At 41.5% G+C, this 21,982-nt stretch overlaps 1 protein-coding gene across 17 annotated transcripts in view; it reads right to left on the bottom strand.

The window, feature by feature from the left end:
- The window catches only part of PLEKHA5 (pleckstrin homology domain containing A5), a 1,155,627-nt gene that overhangs the window by 445,268 nt on the left and 688,377 nt on the right, over positions 1–21,982 (bottom strand). For 16 of the 17 annotated variants that reach the window (XM_085652691.1, XM_085652692.1, XM_085652698.1 and 13 more), the window contains one exon: positions 17,397–17,497. In XM_085652691.1, coding sequence (XP_085508817.1) covers positions 17,397–17,497 — 101 coding nt within the window. Of the gene's footprint in view, positions 1–5,039; positions 9,111–17,396; positions 17,498–21,982 lie in introns of those variants that run through there. The other variant, XM_085652709.1, reaches the window with a different exon arrangement.

Here is a 21,982-nt window from a genome sequence, read left to right as displayed (position 1 = left end):
TCTCATTTAAGAGTAAATGCAATGTGGAATGAGGTGACTTTCCTTCTAGTTGGGCAATAATTTCACGAGGCATCATGTCGATCAATTAGTCCATACATGTTTCCACACTCATAGGAGTCTTTATTTTATTACAAATATTTTGGCCTAATTGGATTCTAAAAATGAAAAACAAAATGTGTGCTACCAATGGGGTTATTCTCCTAGGTAAATAATTAAAAATAAATAAATAAATCAATATATGTAACTTCAAGTTTTTGTCCTTAGCAGCAGGAACAACATAACAGGAAAGAGGCGTGGGGGTCTTTTTCGGTGCAGAAGCTCACAAGAGGAATTCATTGCCTCATGAGATCAGATCACTTTCAGACAATTCCAGGTTTAGGAAAATACTGGTACATTTTCTATATAGTGTGCCAAAACATTGATTTATAACTAAGTCAACTGGAGCATCATGTAGTTTGAATTATGTGGTAGGAACCCAGATTTCTGAAGCCATGAGGACAATGTGCAGCACAAAGTTCAGACAATATAACATAAAAGGTGCGTTTTAGAGCTAACACAAGTGCGGCTTTATTGTGCTGCTTATAAATCTAATAGGGAGAATCCTTTGATAAAGAATGTATAGCAATGCCAATCTATTCAAAGTCAGAGTGATCAAGGTCAGGATCATTTTGTATCTCATGTTTCCAGTTCTTTTTCTCACATTATGAAAAATGTAGTTCCATGTTATTTATGAAAGGTTTGATATGTATTCTTCAGAAGCAGATCAATGCTTAACAGTTGCTTTAAGACATACAGTTGTATTGCTAGTTTTAAGAGATATTCTGTGCTGTATGAGGGTTGACCGGTACCCTATGATTTATGGTAGAAAGGCAAATTGTGATGTGGAGGATTGATATACCCTTTGGTGATATGTTGAAATAGAAGTAACTGTGTGGCATGTGATTGAGGGTTGCAAAATGTGCTCCACTGGATCCACTGCGAGATGCCTAATGCAGTGAAAGATTTCAGGTACTTAACTTTAACAATGGTTTTGGCAGTCTGAAGCTCTTCTACAATTCACAAGTAGTGCATTATTCCACCATCTACTGGTTCAGTCTGACATTTTTTCAACTTTACTAAGTTTGTTCTTTTGTGCCTCAACCTAGGTGGAGTCAGAAGCACTCACTATGATGTTGATGTCTGTCATAAGCCCACTATGAACTGTATTTTAGAATCTGTTTTATTGCTCTATGAAATCACCTACTCTTCTCCTTCACCAGGAAGGTGCGAGGTTCACATCTCTAGAAGAGCTTCTAGCTTCAAAATCATTTAAGGAAAGCAGTGTAAATCTTTTCTAGAATCATATGATTTGCATTGCTTATGTAGAAATATTTTATGACCTGGATAGAGTCGAACTGGGCTACAGAACAATCAGGCAGTGCCCGAGGGGCTAGTCTGGCAGGTAAAAGTGGGGGCCAGTTATTTAGTGTTTTGTGGATCGGTTTTGTGCTTTGGTGAGTCAGTTTTTACTGTTGGATTGCCCTACTAATACCACAAACATTGTCTGTAGCAAGAATAAGTGTACGCAAGTTCCCCATACCTGACAAAAGATCTATACAATGTGTCTTTACAAGTTCAACTCTGCCCTATTTGCAAATAAGGGCCACTATTTTATCCATTTGATTCACTATGGGGCCACTTTTGATTTGGTGCCCAGGTCTATTTTCTGTCTCAGTCCAACCTTGGAAATGGAGGAGGGTTTAAAACCAGTAGTCTCGATCAGATGATTTTACACTGTCTCACATACTATGGCCTCCTGTTGTGCTTGTACATCCACACAGTCGTCTTTAGTGATCACATGTTTGCAATACAATGTTAATGCATACTAATGTTGTTTAATGACAAATTTCCTGTGAAGGTCAATGCTGACAATTTCTTCCTTGTGGAATGCATTTTTGGTTTAACCTCTAACACGTATATATTGTTAGCAATTTCATTCGCTTTTCCCAACACTTAAGGAGCATGTGCAATGAAGAACTGTTTTGATCACATGATGCTAACTCTCTCTTGAAAACGGTACATAATGGACCTCCTTGCAACTAATATGTGCAACGACCTTTCACTGCCTTAGTGGTCTTCTTAAAAAAAGGAAGGTAAATGCACAGTTTGATTTACATGAAAAGGTAACACTACCTTTGGAACAAACCACTGGTATGTTCTCATAACCACCCTCTCCTTACTAAAAACGTAAGCTTGAATCTTCTACAATTAACACCTGCAGTTCACTAACTGTTTTTAGTGATGTGATCACTACCAGTGATCATATCATCAATGTTAGATGTTTTAAAGTTATTTTTCTTATTGATGCAAAGTGTGCTTTGGTACCACATATGGAGGATACATTGTTCCATGCTTTTGGTAAAACACTTTATAATAAGCACTGCAAAAACTTGTCTTTCTTGTACACTTAGTGTTTGCTGAAATAACCAATAATTATACTCTCAGCAATACATAACGAAATCCACAAACTAATAAATACATTAGATATCAGTGAATTAAAGATTAACTAGTTAAATGACCTATATCACTGTTCTTGGAACACAAACTGCTGTTTCTAAACCACCGGGAGCCAGACAATTGTCTTGCCTCACTAATAATGGCCATGTACTTTACTGAAAGACGTAAATGATCAAATGCTCCAACTTCAGGAACCAGACTGCTAACTGATTTTGTGGTTCTGGTTGGAAGAAATCATCTTTACTTTGACAGCATGCCCAATGACTTATTTAACTCAGTGGTCTTTAAATAGCTTGCTTATCTGTTGAGGTGCTATCGTGCTCCACTCCTTTCCAGTGACCTTATCTTTGTACATGGAAGGATGGGATTTATCAACACTCTTCGACTGATGATACCTTCTAGGTCTGGAATTTTAGTTTCTCTGGCCTTTCTATTTCTGTTGAGTGCTTCAACAATTTTTGTACAGACCTGGATGATTTTTCCGTTAACCACTGAAAGTTCTTTTATTGGAAGCACATCAGATTTACAGCTTCTTTGTGACAAATCTTCTCAGGAACCGATTACTGAGCCTCAGCACTATGAGAGTAAATTAGCTCGATGTCAGAATCTAAAAGGTATTCTTTCCAAGCATCAGTAGTAAGGTCATCTTACTATGAAAACCCTAATTGCTGCTTGGATGGACCTTTTACTTTGTTTTCCCAGTTCTTTCAAGCAGGCTCTGTCCATTTTTGCTCCGTGTGCGACCTTTTCTGTAAAACTCTGTGAAAAAGCATAATTATCCTCTGACCAATGATGTTTCAGGAGGCAGAACATACAAAGAGTGTTTGTCATTTACAGCAAACCTTTGGTTGCTGTTCAGACAGAAGCTGAAGCGGGTGCTCATACTCAAAAATGGCGTTGAGGAGCTTTAGATATAATCAGTTTTCCAATAAAGGTTCTCTGACCTAGTCAAAGACTGTTGGGGAAAAAATTATCTCGTCCTTCCGATATCATGGCAAAGGTTCTGAATTTTCAATATTATTGTCAACACTTGCCTCTTTTTCTAAGGAGACTCCTCCAAAACTACTGGCAATTTTTTTTAAATGTAAAATGGAGGGCATTCATGGGGACATTGCGGGCTTAAGATCAATGTCATATTGAGTCATACTAAGTACATCTCTGTTGACACTCAGAGGAAACAACTTTGTAATATTAGAAAACCCTCCGGACGCAACCCAATCAGTAGATGGTGGAATAATGCACACCATTTACATTGTACAATTAGAATTCCTTCTGTGACAGTTTGTATACCCATTCCTATGTGGGTTAAGAGTTACCTTGCACTCTGTGGGACGGGTTGTTTTAACGTGGGATCGACATTCTCGGGTTGTAGAATAATATTTTGCTTTAATGTACAGTGTCATACTAATTAATATAGATGACCTATCTGCTTAACCATATGGTTCTTTATGCCTACGAATGAGTTATTCAACTCACTAATACCTACAAGATTGGTGTATTGGTGTAAGGGGAAGACACTGTCTTGAACAAGCACAGGAAAGATCCATTATGTGTTTGCTGAGTGCAGTGAGAATCTGCGTGTGAGATAATTCTGCAGCTGTGATGCTATGAAGGGTGTGTGCGTGAGTATTCAGCAGCTGGTTTTATTTGGATCAAGAAGCTGAATAACAATCTTTCTAGCACCTACTGCTTGGGAGTGTTATTACCAAAGAATGTACGTTGCAGTAACATTCTTCCCACTAATATTACAAAAAAAGTCCCACATAGATGTATATAGAAGCATTATCCATATGCGGTTTCAGTGATGTATATGTGTTCACAGTTACACCTCTCACCAGAAACCAGCCGAGTCTTCCTTCAGTTTCTCCTTTCAGGACATTACCTCACATTAATGCATGGATCAACCCTCGGAGACTACTGCACAAACAATTGAGGAAAAACACAGTTTATGAAGCTATGATGTCAAATGGAAGGGAAGTGGAAGGTATGATGATGACAAGTGTTCATTCTCCGGTGCATACTATAGAGGATATTTGTTTCTATTTTTAAATGTCTTTACATTTCAATTGTTTGGTTTTAATTTTCACAAAGTTTAAACAGCAACTAAAGGAACATTAAAGGCTTTCTTAGAATGATCTAAAAAAACAATGTTCCTTAATTCAATGGATTTGTAGGTGCCTATTTTTCTAACACTACAAAATACAGTACTGCTTAATAAAGATTCAAAGGCTGTACACATTTACAAGTCAATAGTAAGCATGATAAGGGTGTTTGGCTCCATGAAGTTGTCGATACAGGGTGAAAAAGTAAAGCTGTACTTGTTACTAAGCTTCCAGATTACACGGAACATAGTGCACTTTTTTGACTATGTCAGTAACCTGGCAACAGATTTAAAAAATAGTACATCTTGACATTTGTGAAAATTGGCATGGGTCTTGTACATCGTGTTCTTAAATGAGAGTTAAGTTGCCAAAATAAACTTCAAATAAAAATGCTGTACCTGAATAAACTGCGGTCGAAAGACAATTCTGATTGCTACTTACCATTTTGATTTTTAGTTGTCTTGAAGCTCAAAAGGCACGTTTCCAAAGAATGTCAAAATCAGACCATTTAATGAAAGAAAAAATATTGTTATTAGTAGTATGAATCACACAGTAATAAAATATATTAAAACCCTATACCTCAATCTGTCATCACTCCTCAAATATTCTAAGTCAATGCAGGTCGAGCCTTAGAAGTAGCAAGTCGATGCACAAAACAGAGAAATAAAGATAATTCTTGGATACAACCTGGTTACTCTCGTAAAACTTGAAGTACAAGTCTTCTAATAAGGTGAAAAATGCAATTTAAATTAGTTTATTTTAACTATAACACTTCTGATTTGTATTTAAAAAGGCATTGGTTATGTTTCACCTTATGTACATATTCAAACAAATTATTACAACAGCATTGAAGGAAAACATTTAGATGTACAGATCTTAGTTCATTGCCATTCTACAGAACGATTGATGGCATGTGAACAAATAGTCCAATTCTCCTTTATGCAATGTACGTTTTCTCCAAATCCTTTTAGTTCAATGTTTTTAACTATAAACCAAACATTATTTTCGCAAATGTCTTGGGTCCCATTTCATAGAGACCAAAGAAACGTTATGTGAAATTGAATCATCTTTTTGAAAAGCTAACTTACTTTATTAAAATATGGACAATATACTCATTTGGTCTACACTCACTGCCTCTGCTAACGCCATTGAATTAGAAACTTATTCACTGACATGTCCACATATTATTGGACAACTGGATGACAAAAAAAAAAAAGCTTTCTCGAGGAGAAATTAATGCAAAGCATTGTTATTAGTACATGCAAAACGAAGTGCCCTCATTTTTCTGTTCACAAGGATGTTATCATTTTTGTAAGTAATTGCAAATATCACTGAAAAAGCAACACTGTTGACTTCGAAGCTATCAGTTTACCATGATATTTAGCCACATACAGTGGCACAATTGTAAGGTCATTCCTTTGTCATATGCAAGCAGCAGAAAGTGTAAGGACAACAGGGGGAACATACTAGAAATAACTCCAACTGAGAATGTCGAGGTGGACATTCAGTACAACTGTGGTCCTCCTGTAATAACCCGTTAAAAAGATAATTGTAAGTGGGACAGGTTGTGCCGAATATATGTGCTTGAGTTCCTGGGATAAATGTCCAAAAATCCAGATATGCTGTGAATTTTTCTTAGTTCTGTATTTATTTCTAAAAATATGAATGAAAATATAGAACAGCCAACACGTTTTGCCCATATGGCTGGCACGGCATGGGCTTTTTCAGGGCACTATTCTCAAAAATATGTCTAATGATCATGCTAGTAAAGTTTACAAATGGGATGACAAGCTGTAAACAGGAAAGTCTCTGCGGTCTGATGCTGGTCACTGAAAGATTAGTGCCTTGAAAAGGCACTTGGCGTGCCAGCCATATTGGCGAAACACATGCTAGCGGTTCTCCGTTTTCTTTCATCTGGTTAGAAATAAATGCATACCTAAGAAAAATTCACGGCGTATCTGGATTTTGGGACACTTGTCCCAGGAACTCAAACATATATTCGGCACAACCAGTCTTGCTTATAATTAATTCCCAGAATTTGGCAGTTTTGGGGTGTAACCACCTGACAGGTTGTTGCCCTGGAAACAATCGGGTCCTATCTGGTTGTGCGTGAACCCCAGCAGCTCACCACTCATATAATATAATCAGTTAAAAGAAGATGCAAGAGAAATACATTTACTTGAACAATCCTTCTAAAGCCCCTAATCAAAGCAGGCTTGCATCTTTTGCTTTACCGACAGATTCAGGATGTATAAACTTAAAAGAATTACAATGTTACATTAGCCAATAACAATACTTCTCCGTAGTGAGTTTATCTGTATATGCATCTCCAAGTATTAAAATATTTCAATACTGTAAGAAAAGGTCCTTTTTGTGTAGTCATCCCATTTTTTGCTGACCTTTATTGCTGGAATTTAGACTCTGCACATTGGGGCACTGCTGTCCCCGTGTATGTGTTCTGACCCCTAAAGCATGTAAGAATTGGCTGATCCCCGATTTGAGTATGTAACACTTATGAAGCCATAGCATATGGTCTAGAAACAGCACACATGGCATGAATAGTTAAATGACACATTAGGAATGCAGCACTTACTGTGCAAATCACTAGTGTGACAAGGAAAACATGTCTACACCACTATCAAAAATATTTCAAAACAAATCAGAATACTTTACTTGGTGATGTGCTGAAACCCAATTTCCACAGATTGTCTACAAGCTATATAGTTAGTGGGAACATTTGTGTGCATTTCAATGGAAAATGTGCTATTTGCAAGTGACAGTGCACTATCAAATCATGCTTTACTAATATATTTGTTACAAATGAGTTTTTAAACATTAACTAAAACATTCCTGCCCCGCCCTGATACCAATGTTAGCAGTGACGTAAGAGGCTAATCAAGGGTCATGTGTACCCTATATGTGGCAGAAGTACATATATTTCATGAACACCGGATTAGTCTATTCTATAAGTTGTACTTCACTTTGCAGTTCATGTTATTACATTGCTCTTTCGCTTTTTCTGTGGAGACAATACAATTGTGTACATGCTGTTGATGACATGCAAATGCCAGGTGCAGGATGTTTTTAGCTTATGGGTCTTCTCGGAATGTGCTTGCAGGCAGTTTTGGTGCACCCTGGGTACGTCTCCTGATTCTCATCTGACCACAATGATTTATTGTTTACCAACTGTCTTCAGTGTAATGATCTCCTACGTAGCTCGAAATGTATAAAATGCTGCTGATTATAACTCCCAGCATAACAGTGCAGTTGGTAACTTTGCTTCATGACTGCTTACAACTATATTTGTCCGTGCTTTATTTAGAATGAGAAGTTTGCTTTGACAAATGGTGCTAAAACCTGGGTTTACCAAATCGGAGCCCAAGTGGAATAACTGGCACGGTTGGAGAACATGGAGATCCTGATGACTCCGAAGTGTAAAACTGCAAAGGGAAGCCCAGTTTCCAGCAGTCCATGTAATCTCCTGGGACACCCTACCACATGCAGCTGGGCTGGCTGAATCCCATTGAGCCAGAACTACATTCTCTCGCACAATAAAATACAGTCATCTTCTATGAGGTAAAAAAAAAAAAATTCTGCCAATATCGGTTAGCGGTTTCAATTACCCAGTGAGGAAAATAATATGGGTGCTTCAGGTGACCCGTTCTTATATGCCTTTATAAGGTTCTGTAGATGGTTCGAATTCCCTATTGTTCTAGTGCTTTTGCAAGTCGACTATGACGTCTTGTAGCATGCAAAATTGTTGTAGTATTGGTAAGTGTTGTTGGAATAATTATCTGGCTGTAGTCCACCCGACCCCACCACCGGAATGTTCGACACAATAGGTTATGAATAAAAAGGGCCGACAGGCCTCTTTCCAAAATAGTGGCATGAATATGCTAAAAGACAATCAAGACTCACAATGGCAAGAAATTGGATCTTTTGACAAAGTGAAGTTGGGTAATTTGCAACAATGTTTAATGGCTAGGGAAAGACAGAGAAAGATTTGATTGTTGCAATATGAGGCCTTATATTGTTGAGATGAAAATGCACGGGCCAGAAACTATGGGGTCACGTCGGAACGAACAGAAAGGGGAAATGACTGAGCCTATGAAAAGAAAAAAACTAAGAAAAACTGGTAGAAATAGAATGAGAAGCAGAAATGTCAGCTCAAAGTTTTTGTTCATAAACCCATAGAATATCTATCGGGTGTCCCCTTAGCTGTGATGAGGACCACCGATAGAACATATACTAATAGACCATTGCCTTCTCCTGCAGGATCAGTTCAGCAGCAAGACGACCGGCTTTTTCATACTTCCAGACCCTAGAAGCTACACCAGCTGATCAACAATTATTGGAGGTATAAGGGGATGACAATGAAAAAAGAAGACTTAGTTCAGATACTCAGATAACGGAAGAAGAAAATGAACAGGCAGAACATATGCATCATGCCATAATGAATGAGGGTTCAAAGGTCTATGATAATAATTCCCCTGCCAATTTTAACTTTAGTATGAAGCACAACCAACTGCGAATGGTGTTTCCCCCCCCTTGACCTCCCCCAGTTAGGGCTACCCTCAATTTTTACAAATACCAAAATGATAAAGACACTGAGGACCGTTTAAAACTCATTCACCCCTCTCGGACCAGACAGCCTATCTATCGACATTTGTAAAATTGGTAGACAAGACATTGGATCAAATAGATGAATGCGAGCGCCGTGCCCAGGTGTTGCAACATCAAAAAGATAAGCAACAATTATCCTCCCAAGATAATATAGAACAGACAGTAACCACCTTGTGCGTTATGCGCGGTGAAGCCATGCCACTGAGATAAGTACCAGGCTTGGAGGTGGCAAATCCAACTATGTATGTACACGTCCCATGGTCACGTGCGGAACACATTCACTCTGCTACTCAGTACACTGACATAAGAGACAACACAGAGTAATGGTATTCCCACACAGAATGCACATTTGGTGTCACTCATGACATTAGATGATATAGAACAGATATATTTCTCTTGTGAGCATCGTGATATCCCATGGGTAGGGATGCTTTGTGTTGGGTCCTAACCTGCCCTCCATTTTGAGAACCTCCCTTCCACACTACCATTAGGCTTGGCTTCCCAAGATGGAGATCTGTAGCCCTAGTGGAAGGGAAAAAGGACTCACCAAGCACAGGTCTTAATACAAACTGAAGTAGGACTTTGTTTTTCCTTAAGCAGACAGTTCCATGAAACAGAAGAAAGATTCCCAACCCATTTCACAAGGAAGAATTCTACCAATTCTAAAGTGTTGGCCATATTTGAACAGTACTCTAGGTGTTCCACAACCCCTCACCCACAGAACCCACATTATCAACTACTGGCTCTATAACTGTAACAAAAGAATCTTTCCTCTGCCCCCACCCGGTATTAATCCCTGATGGCTCCCATCAACCCTTTGACTCCAGCCGTCACAGAGGTGCATTTCTGAAGAACCACCTCTAAACGGAAAAGTCACGGAGATGCCCATTTTTTACTTTTCCTAATGTTTGGAAATTAATTTGTAGCTCTGTCAAACGTAGCGGCAATTCTCTTCCAGCGTGGCGTTCTAACAGCAGTCTCCCACGCATAAGACTGCACCTATATTATTCTTTTAACAAACATGTCTCCAGCAAAACGCTCTCACAATCCCCTTGACTCTGCTCTTGTGAGTCATGGCCCTAACTCGTGAAGCTTCATATATCTGATAAATATCTCAAAGACCGCTATGAAAAATCACAAACATAAATTACTGAAACTCCACCCAGAAACTCTAATACCGGATACCTACCACAGCCTGTCTAGTGCCATGAAGAAAACGGACTTTATATTCTACTCCAAACGTTCGGCTAAATGGAAAACATCTTCTTTCGCCACCTTCCCATCACTAAAACAATCAAAATTCCGTATAGAATAAAACTGACGACATCCCCCTCCCTTTCGTTTCATGGGTAAATTGATATACCAATATATAGGACAGGAAATATACTCATACAAGCGTCTGATCCGCACCTCAACATCTTTGATAGACATTTCATTACTATGGCCACTTTGCTCACCCAACTGGGGCAAACACCCCAATTGCCTCTTTCCCCTTTACACAACTCATCTTCCCTGAACATCCTCACCGTCTTCCTCCTAAAATCCTCCCTCATCAAGCCACCCGCCCGAACACTTCCATCAATCCGATCACGTACTCCAACACACTCCGATCCAAGCCCTCCTTACCAACTTCCTTCATGCCCTCCTTAACGTGCAACCTTTCTAATACTATCCTTGATAATACGCATGCCTGGCCTAGGTTCTCGGGCCCCTCTTACACCCCCGCCTCAGCTAATCCTAGAGCTGAAGCCCTTCCTCGTGGTGTTACTCCTTCACCACTCACGCTGAAGAGGGTCAATCACAATGGCCTCGGACATGGACCCACCTCATAGTTTAGAGCTTCCTGACCCTCACTCGAGATTAACTGCATACTCTCTTACGCTCACCAATGCTAGGTTTCCACCGTAAACAACCAACAACCTAGATTCCCTCTCCAACACTCACCCTATACAATTGCCCTCTAGATGGTCACCCCCTGCTCTCACCTCAACGTTCAGTTACACTGCAACTAATGAAGTCCACTGCAATCTGTGCGATGAGGCACCTACCATGAGAACATCTTTGAATAATTACTCTTCCGATACTACCCTCCTTCAAAAGGCTGACCCCAAGCATCTCACCCAAAGTATCAAAATCCTATCCTAATGACACGGACCATCCCCTTAACGTGGTGATCCCCTCTACCGTTTACACAGATCTCTTTGCGTCTCCCCCCACCCTCACTGCGGGATGCACCTCCAATTCTATTGCATAGATTCTGAAACGAATGGCGCTGAAACTCAACTCTCTTGCTACAGAATTAGCACATCTTAGACAGGATCTCTCAAACCAGAACACCCTGGCCCGCTCTTTTACTTACGATACTCCACCTACAAGTTCTCCGAACTCCTCAAAGCCCCCCTTGGCATACCATTCCCCTTTGCCGGCGGGCCCATAGGCCTTATCGTGCACACTGCACTCTCTCCGAACTGGAATTAAATTACCTCAACAGATCCTACCTTCCGTACCTTTCCCCTCCTCCACCATCCTAGTAAAAGTGGGCCCAAATCGAACACGTGCAACTTATAACTCGCCAAGACTTCTGGCGCAATATACCACCATCCATAACCTCAAATCTGATAAGGATAATCCCAGCCCTCTTTCTTGCATGCTCGTCAACTGCAGATCGGCAGCACAACATGCTACGGAGATGCTGAAAACTTGGCTGAATGACCACTCAATGGTCATTCTTGACCTACTTACTCCGCCTGGGTACTCCATCATTAGACATGACAGGCCTGATTGAATAAAAGGAGGTCTAGCCATAATCCACAAAACAGAAATCCAACTCTCCATTCTAAAGAATGCTGAATACTCGACCTTTGTATACCTCGGCGTCGAAAAACCCACATCAAAGGCGACACACTTGAAGCAATCATCACAAGCAATGAACTGGTCTCCCTTTATGAAATCATTCCCATTGACTGGTATGACCACCATCTCATACTGTTCAACATTATGACCACTGTCTATCCTCCCTCAGTCTTAATTAACAAACCAAAGCTGTGGACCAGAAACCTCAAACGAGTCCCTCCAACTGAACTGGAGTCAAAAATTCATGCACAACTTCTACCTCTCCCGTACTCTCAAAACACAAACAAGCTCACTGACCACTTCAATAAGGTGATAACTGAAGTTCTCGACCAAGTTGCACCGCTCAAACTAAATCAACAAAGAGCAATCCAATCTAAATCTTGGTTTAACTCTGATCTCAATAACGAGAGAAGACAACTCAGACTAGCTGAAAGGACTTGGAGACAAAACCCAACGTCATTACATCTAACTCTCCTTAGAATTGCAAGGTTAGCTGTCAAGAAGCACATTTTCAGAGAAAAAACCTCTTTCTTCCGTACCCAACTGGACCGTGCAAAGAACAGGCCCAGAGAACTCTTTAACGTTGTTTGAAAACAAACCTCATCTGCCCCACATGAATTAATTGCCTCCGAAGAACGATGTGAGGAAATTGCCAGCTTCTTCACATACAAAATCCCTAAAATTGATCAATCCTCCCCTCAAGTCACTGCCTTTGCTCTTCGGCCAATCTCTCTTAACATCACCCTTCTCTCCATGACAACCCGACGACCTGAGACTTTCAAAAATCAATCAACACCAATTGGAACAGAAGACCACCTTTTCAACATCAAATTGGAAAACGCTAATTGGACACATTTCAAACCCATGACTGATCTAGAAGTCTTTAATATCATTGCGAAATTAAAGCCGACCTCACACACTAAAGATCCTGTCCCGGCAAAACTAGCGCATAACCTCAACCACATCATCGTCCCATGTTGGACAAAAATCATTAATACCTCCCTTGTCTCTGGGTACCTACCAGATTCCCTTCAACTAGGGCAAATCACACCCATACTTAAAAACTCCAGGGCAGACTCTAATGATCCCAACAACCTCCCTCCTACTCTAACCTCCCGTTCCTAGCTAAAACCATGGAGAAATGCATCTTACAACAACTCGACAGACACATAGGCAAATGCCACCTACTTGACTCCTTCCAATCTGGTTTCAGGAAAGGCTGCAGCATAGAAAACGCCATGCTGAACATTGCTGACGACATACATAGTTTCTTAGAGAATGGAGATGCAGGCCTTCTCATCCTCCTGGACCTCTCAGTGGCTTTCGATACAGTCAACCACTCATCCTTACTGGAATCTCTGAAGACACGTTCTGATCTCAATGGCACAGTCCTAAACTGGTTTACTTCTTACCTCCAACAACGAGCACAACAAATCAAAATCAACTCTTGCCTCTCGATTCCTAATCCTTTCTCTCTTGGTGTCCCACAGGGCTCTTCATGGAACCCCTTAATATCATCTTGAAACAAGCTGGGATCAATTATCACCTTTATGCTGATGACACGCAACTCTACTACAAAATCAAATCACACAGCGACATCCTTCATCTTAACACCACATTGATTAAGATTCAATCCTGGGTTGAACCCCAACAATACGGAAATCATTCTATTCTCCCCCAAAAGTAACCACCTCCCTATCCAAGGCTGGATCACTGACCTCAAAGCCCTAAACTGTCCGCTCACTCTATTAAACTCGGCTAAATCCCTAGGCTTCACCCTGGACAAAGATTTGTCACTGAAGGACCATATCAACTCAGCCAAAAGAGCTTTTTACACACTTAAACACCTCAACAAAATCAAAGCTTTCATTCCTTCTGACAACTTCAAATGGGTCGTTCAATCACTAGCCCTCTCTAAACATGACTAAGGGAACGCTATACTCACCGGGACCCCAGAAACTCACCTTGCCCCCCTCAGATCAGTACTAAACATGGTAGCCCGGCTTATAACAGACTGTAAACGGTATGAACACATCACGCCTGCCCTCAAGTCCCTTAACTGGCTCCCCATCGAAGGAAGATGCATCTACAAGACTGCATGCATCACCCACAAAGCACTTCACTCTCAATCCCCTGACTGTTTAGACAACAAACTCACAAGAGAAGGAAGTGCCAGACCTATGAGAAGTTCCACCACTTTTTCTTGAACCCCTATTGTGGAAATGTACCTTTTTAGGGGTACACTGGTGTAGGGTCACCCTTTTGTCCACGAGTTCAAAGACCAACAAAATAGAGATCAGCACTGGAGTAGGAAATAATCACTCATGTGTGGGATCAAATCCACACAGCACTCGCAAGTGCTGCCTGAGGTAGTACACTGAAGTCACAGAACACAGGGCTTTTATACAGTTTTTCTGCAGTGTAAGCATGTGAACAGAAATAGGGAGAACAATTTTTAGAAACAGTTTTCAGAAAACAAGGGCAGATGAATAACTACGTGGTCGGCACAGTGGGAGGGGGAGCAGGAGTGCTTATGGCAACAGTAAATGATTGAGTTAACATCTGAGACCAAGTGCTCTGGCAGCTACAAACTCTCAGTGAGTACATTGCTTTTAGCTGAGTAAGGAAGTCAACTAAAATAGATAGCACAGGCACAGTGAAAAGACAAAACAATTACAAAGGAAACTTAAATGGACACCACAGCCAAAAATGGCTCTCTCTTATGCCAAGTAAAATATTACACGTTTTCCACACCATTCCTAAAAAGAAATTGACCCAGACTTGCTCTGTTTCAGGCAATGCTCCCAGCATCTAGAACACCCTCCCGAGGGACCATCGCTGCAACCCCTACTACCCAGGCTTCAAAAGAGACCTGAAACTCCATCTCCTCAATAAATACTGGAACCCATGAATTAAACCGAATCTGATTTTTTATTTGGCTCCTTTGATCAGGTCATTCCTCTGCTGATCTGCTGGCCTTTCTTTTCTTTATGTACACCTTATGGTTCCGGATGCCCTGCTCTCCATGGTCCCTTATTTATTTTTGTTTTGACCAAATTTCTGTAATTTTCCACCCTACATGACCTTAAAATTGTTACTACGTAAACAGCAACATATGAGTCTCTGTCAATTTTTTACTTCCCCTATCTTATGTCTTATTTATCTATATCCTATGATTACTACCATGCCTGCTTCTGTACAGCGCTTCGTTGCCACTGACTCTAGCCTAGCCAGAGCTTTATGGCTCCTAAATTGTTTGGACCTCATTTCAGTAATTCCATCCTTCATGTTCCTACAAATGTTTCTTTGTATATATTAATGTGTGTTCCTCTGTTAGACTTTCACTTCCCTTATTTGAACTGTATGTAACCATTGGTCCAATGATTATTGCCTTGCTCTTGATTCCATTAGACTTTCCCTTCCCTTATTGTTACTAGTATATAACCATTATTCCAATTGATTACTGCCCTTACTCGATTATGTAAAGCACTCTGATACCCCCGGGTCTTGCTAGCGCTATATAAAACCTTTAAAATAAATACATTTTTAGTATCATTTTACCTGCTGATTTATGGTCAAAATTGAGAAAGGAAGATAGTGCAGAATTTTAGACAGAGTGGAACTCCTTGGTACAGAAAGAAAAGGACAGGAAGGCTGGGACTGCATGCCATAAGGATATTCGGAAAGTGGCTGGTTGATTAGTAAAGAGACTAGAAATGATTGTGTCCAGCAAAAAGATGGATTGGCATAGCCTTATAGCATGCAAACAAAAGCCTGAACACAAGGTGTCAGCCTATTTTTCTAGGATGCAAAAGGCTTTCACGACATAGCGGAATGCCGATCGACATGAAAAGTAAACCGTTCATCTTGAGTAGCTGTTTGAATGGCTTGAGGGACCAATATGGAGTGGCCATACATAAATGGGGACAATACTTTGGAAGAGGTGCTGACCATGGCTCAGCATTACGAGAAATTAGAGCAGAAGATCAAGGAGAAGAAGCATAGGGAGTTAACGTGTGTGGGATAGACGAAGCCACACCAGCAGCTTGGAGGGGGCGGTTGAGTGAGAAACAGCAACACAGACGAGGGGCTGGGAGGCGAGAAGCAACACCGATAACGGGGGCGGGTGGGAGGTAAGATGCAGCAACGACAATTAAAGACGCAACACCGACAACTCGGGCGTGTGGGAGGAAGGAAGCAACACGGACAACTGGGGCGGATGGGAGGAAAGAAGCAACACGGACAACTGGGGCGGGTGGAGGGAAGAAGTAACACGGACAACTGGGGCGGTTGGGAGGGAAGAAGCAATACAGACAACGGGGGGGGGTGGGGGGGACGGAAAAAGCAATACCGACAACAGCGGCGGGTGGGAGGTCAGAAGCAGCACCGACAACCGTGGCGGGTGGGAGGGAAGAAGCAACACCTGCAACCGTGGCGGGTGGGAGGGAAGAAGCAACACCTGCAACAGGGGCGGGTGGGAGGGAAGAAGCAACACCTGCAACAGGGGAAGGTGGGAGGGAAGCAGCAACACCTGCAACAGGGGCGGGTGGGAGGGAAGAAGCAACACCTGCAACAGGGGCGGGTGGGAGGGAAGAAGCAACACCTGCAACAGGGGCGGGTGGGAGGGAAAATGCAACACCTGCAACAGGGGCGGGTGGGAGGGAAAATGCAACACCTGCAACAGGGGTGGGTGGCTGGGAAAAAGCAACACCTGCAACAGGGGTGGGTGGCTGGGGAAAAAGGAACATCGACAACAGGGGTGGGTGGAAGGGTCAACATTTCAACAGGGGCATGTGGGAGGGTCTAAAGGGGCGGGTGGGAGGGAAGAAGCAACACCGACAACAGGGGTGGGTGGGAGGGAAGAAGCAACACCGACAACAGGGGCGGGTGGGAGGGAAGAAGCAACACCGACAACAGGGGCGGGTGGGAGGGAAGAAGCAACACCGACAACAGGGGCGGGTGGGAGGGAAGAAGCAACACCGACAACAGGGGCGGGTGGGAGGGAAGAAGCAACACTGACAACAAGGGTGGGTGGGAGGGCAGAAGCAACACCGACAACAGGGGTGGGTGGGAAGGTATAAGTAACACTGACAACATCGGTGGGTGGGAGTAATCAGCTAGACCAGGGCAACAATATTTAAGGGCCACAATGATTATAATCACTCAACAGACTGGTAATATTCAATCAGAAAACTTGCAGCACATCAAGAATATAATTACAACACACATTTTAGTCTGAAGGTTTTACTAAGGTGCAAACAATTCTACCCTGTTCAAATGCATTTAAACACCATCAACATTTTAAGATGAGATGAACCTTACCTTAAAGGCATACTTTCTGTTAATATGGTCCTCAGTGGACAGTAAAGATATTTTAAAACTAGGCAGTAGGATGCTGCCCAATATCCCCTCTTCTTTTTCATCTAAAACATATACAATTAAGATAGTTAGTCCCACAATAAGTCCAAGTACAAAAGGAAACACAGCCTCATTTTTATTGATAAATTAAATGGATCCTTTTCCCACTGTTCGCATATTTTCTGGACTTCCATTTCGATATACAAAAAAGGCATCCTTTCCAAGAACAGAAAATACATTTTCCACTAAATATTGAGGGGTTGGAATGTTCTCACGGCATTTCCACAAAAATGTGAGTCTATAAATTCATGTTTTGGTCCAAAGGCAATAGGCACGAAAACAAAATCACTTTGTACCTATCATCTGCATGCTGCTTAAATAGCCAGTAAATGACCTTCTGAAATGCAATGAAGCAAATGTTTTTTTTTTCTACAGACTAAAGTAAACTGAAAAAGATTCTGAATTAAGGTTTTTATCATGGTTACTAAAAAACATACAAATAATAAACCTCACCTATAAAAATACCATTCAATACAAATCTTATTGTATATTTAAGTATGCATCATCACACCCTAACTTCACAGTAGTATGCTCACCAGAAAAAAAAGCTAAAATCAGAATTAATCACAGCAGTGGGGTCCATTTATTTCAACTAAAATAATCAAAATATAATTTGTGTGCGACTATAAAAGGAAGTGCAAAAGCATAACCTAATTGCAAGCTTTGGCAGATAATCTCTTAGATTACCTATGCTAGATTGCCCTATCTTTTCCAAACATTTCAAGAGAAATGTCCAATAATTAAAAAAAAAAACTACATACATGCTGCAGCTCTGACCCTGTAAGGAACTTCATCACTGTATGGTGGAATATCCTAATTTCATATTTCACAAACAAGATTCTCAAAAATCATTTAGGTACAATATGGAAATATGTATACAATTAAAGTTAAAAAACACAACAACGTTATTTCCGTTTAAAAAAGTTGTCATTGCCACTCAAGTGCTGAGTGCCATGGGTTTCTTTTCCCTGATCTGTGACACACACACTTTGTTGGAATAGGTCCATTTAATAGGCGAACAATAGTAACAAATATTTCAAAAATTATTATTCCAATTAGTTTCACGATAGAGTCATTTACAATAAATGTAATCAATACCTAAACAAAAATACTGAACTGAGCAGGGTAACAGTAAGGGATCAAGATCTGGGTGGGAATCTCAGTTATATGTGAATCCCAGTCATGTGATTTCACCACAAGGCATACTATCGTATATCAAGAAGGAAAAGGTAGCTCTACTGATAATGTAGCCTTACTTTACATAGTGAATATGAGCCATCACAAGGAATGGGAGAAAAAGAAAGCTAACAGAATCAAAGAAAAAAAAGACAACAATGGTACCGATGGGATTAAAGGGTCCACACTGTGTTAGGTGATGACACATGGTTACAACTGTTTCAAGAGGCTGCCCAACTGAGCCACTGACGCCTACAGTGGTGTTAAGGAAGTGAAAACCTTTCAACTATAGGCTGAATGGTAGCAGGAATTGCCCCGATTATTGAATATCAAAATCTGAATGCACAGCCTATCTTGGGGTTTATATACCAACAGTGCAACAAAACCAACCTTATTAAAATAGTGCTAAGATAAAAAGTTACATAGATCACCAAGACAGCTTGGACCTTGTGCACATAAAGTGGCCATGAGGCTTCCAAAATTAAACTGACCGGCTCCCTCTGGTTCACTCACGCACAAACGAGGTGTGTAACAGTCATACCACAAACATACATACGTACACACACACACACATGCACTTGAAATATTGGCACAAGCGTCCAGACTCACCTGTAGCCATGGAACTTTATACTAGTGGGCTGTTTGGCCACCACTCTTGTGACAGAGACTAAACGGTCTGGCCACACTAAGATTATTTTTTTTAAGTATGCTGTCGCAACTGTGCTACATATTTGAACCTGTGACAGGGATAGTAGTCTCTGTCACTACAGTGTGCGCTTGGTGTGTTTCTCCAAATCCAGGTCCAAGACCATTCTCATGTCAAAGGGACAGGCCTTCAAGCACATAGTAGATTTGCAGGGAATGGGACCAAAAATAAAACCAGCATTGGCATAGCCAATAGGTCTCGCTTTTGGGACCTTATAAGTATTTAGTTATGCAGCACAATATCCTTGGTGCAACAACATCAACTGTTGCATGGCTAAACGCTTATAAAGGTCCCAAAAGCGAGACCTACTGGCTATGCCAATGCTTGTTTATAACTGCTGACAATGAGTGCCTGCAGGACCCTGCTCACTTAAAGCCCTGGGCAGGCATCAGTCCCTGTCTCTTTTCCTGTTTCTCCCACAGAACTGGAGCTCCAGCGATGCCCCTTTTCCCTGGCTGGAGCTCCCGTGCCTGGGACAGTGAAGGCTGCAGGTGCGCTGGCAGAGAACACCTGCTCCTTTGTGGTTTCTTTCGGAGCTTGACAGGCACCTCGTCTAACTTATCATTACTGTAGCAGGTGCAGTGGTACCAGTGCCCAAGGGCATTAGGGACCCAATGCTCTGAGATTATGGAGCGGGGGCAGTTTTCCTTGCTTGCACCAAGGCAAACTGCGCCTTTGCTACACCGCCGGCTCAAACCATGAAGGTAGTCTCCCTGGCCTCCAGTACGCGGGAACTTTCTCCAATTTCCTCCATTAAAGGGGCGGTCACATTGGTAGTTGAGCGGCAGAGCATGCGGTACATTATGACCATCACCGGAAGCACAGGGAGATATATTTGCACGCAGCACTGTATGTGCTTATCCGCCTCGTGCTAAATGACTTGACAGCCTTTTGCACCTTTTGTAGGTGTCGGTTGAGCGATGGTTAACATTAGCAAAACAATGCGCCCCAAACACTGCAGAACGACTGCTTTGTCAGACTCTGGATGGGATTTAGTTGCCTTGCTGTTTTTCAGTTTGACAATAACTAGTGAATTGATTAATTCTGTTGATGATTTACTTTTATTTGGAGCAATCGGTGCATTCCTTTTAATGATGTCATGGCCGAAACCATTTTGCAACAAGGGCGATTCAAGAAATGATAGCCAATGTTTCAACGGCTGCCTTTCGTATTTCCTCAATTGGCCCACCCCCAATGAAGAGATTGCCTGTGAGAGCACAGATAGCGTTCACATTGATAAAGTTGCAACCAAACGTTTTGGCTAAGGAAAACATGCTCTTGGCCGTGTATTTTTAATCGTGGCAAGTCGCTTTACCTTTCTGTGCCTCAGCTAAAACTGCACCTAAAAGGAAGTGCTTAGAAAATATATAGATCGATACAATACATAAAATGCCTTGTGAAGGACATACCTTTACATCTCTAAGAAAGTATCTGGGCGGTAGCCATTGTGGAATTTATGCATTAAATAAAGGACATAGCGGACCGAGGATATAGTAACTAAACATCAGAATCTTACGACACTCAGGTAATCAAGGGGAGAGGGGGAAGCAGCAGAGTGACGCGATCTGTGACGGGGGAGGGAATTGAAGCGCGGAGAGAGGCACGCAAGGCTTAATGAGCCTTGACAGAAACCCACATGGAGGCTGCTGCGCGCACGCAAGCTTGAGGCCAGCAAAAGCCTCTGGTGGCACTTTTAAAAGCCACTTACTAAATGTCTCGGTCTCAGATGAGACCTAAAAAACAGGATAATAGATACTTACAGTTGGGCAAACAAGACCGAAAACATGGCTGTACACCGTGCAGGGGCCATTCCTGAACCAACAATGTTCAATAATGGCAAGACTGGTGTCCAGGGTGAATTCAAATGCATCGGCATTGGGTTAAAGTAGAGGCTTGAAGCTGTCCAGGTTCATGCCACTGAGCTATGTTTGTACTAATTCTTGTTCTTGGAAAAGAGAATGAATTCTGGTTCGATAGGGCTGTGCTTCAGATCTGGATGAGGTGCAGGTAGTGCTTGAGACATTGAATATCTGGAGTGGAGGAAACTTTAAAGTAAAGTTGTGCATCATCATGATATTGGTGCATTTTTATGCTGTTATTTTCGAGTAGGTCCCCACAGGGCACCATGTTAAGGTTAAAGAAGGCAAAAGACAGTTTGGCAACCTGAAAGACTCCACAGGTGACAGGGATCTTTTGGGGCCCAGGAAACCCATGTGAACAAACTGATGCTGGATGGAAAAGTAGAAGGAACTAGTATCCACTAGTGATGAGAAAGTGTTGACAGTGTCTGTTTGAGATAGAGGAAGCAAACCGTTACTAGCAAGAAGACTGGATAACCTCGTGCCTAAACTAAAACATTAAGAACTTGTGCCTTTTTTTTATGCAAGAACAAAGTCTTGTAATACACAACTGATTTTTACTATAATACACGTCAAATTAATGAATATATCAATGGCAAGGCTGTCAAAGAAAGTACTGTAAGTACTCATTTAACAAGCATTTGAAATGCAATAGGTCTCGCATTTGCGAGAGTTTGAGCTATTAGCAATGCAATAGCTTACACTCTCGTAAATGCGAGACCTATTGCATTGCAAATTATTAGAGCCCA

Source organism: Triturus cristatus, chromosome 4_1, assembly GCF_964204655.1.
Source record: "Triturus cristatus chromosome 4_1, aTriCri1.1, whole genome shotgun sequence".
NCBI classification, from domain to species: domain Eukaryota; kingdom Metazoa; phylum Chordata; class Amphibia; order Caudata; family Salamandridae; genus Triturus; species Triturus cristatus.
Note: the sequence above shows the minus strand (reverse complement) of the source record. Positions and strands in the feature narration are given on the sequence as shown.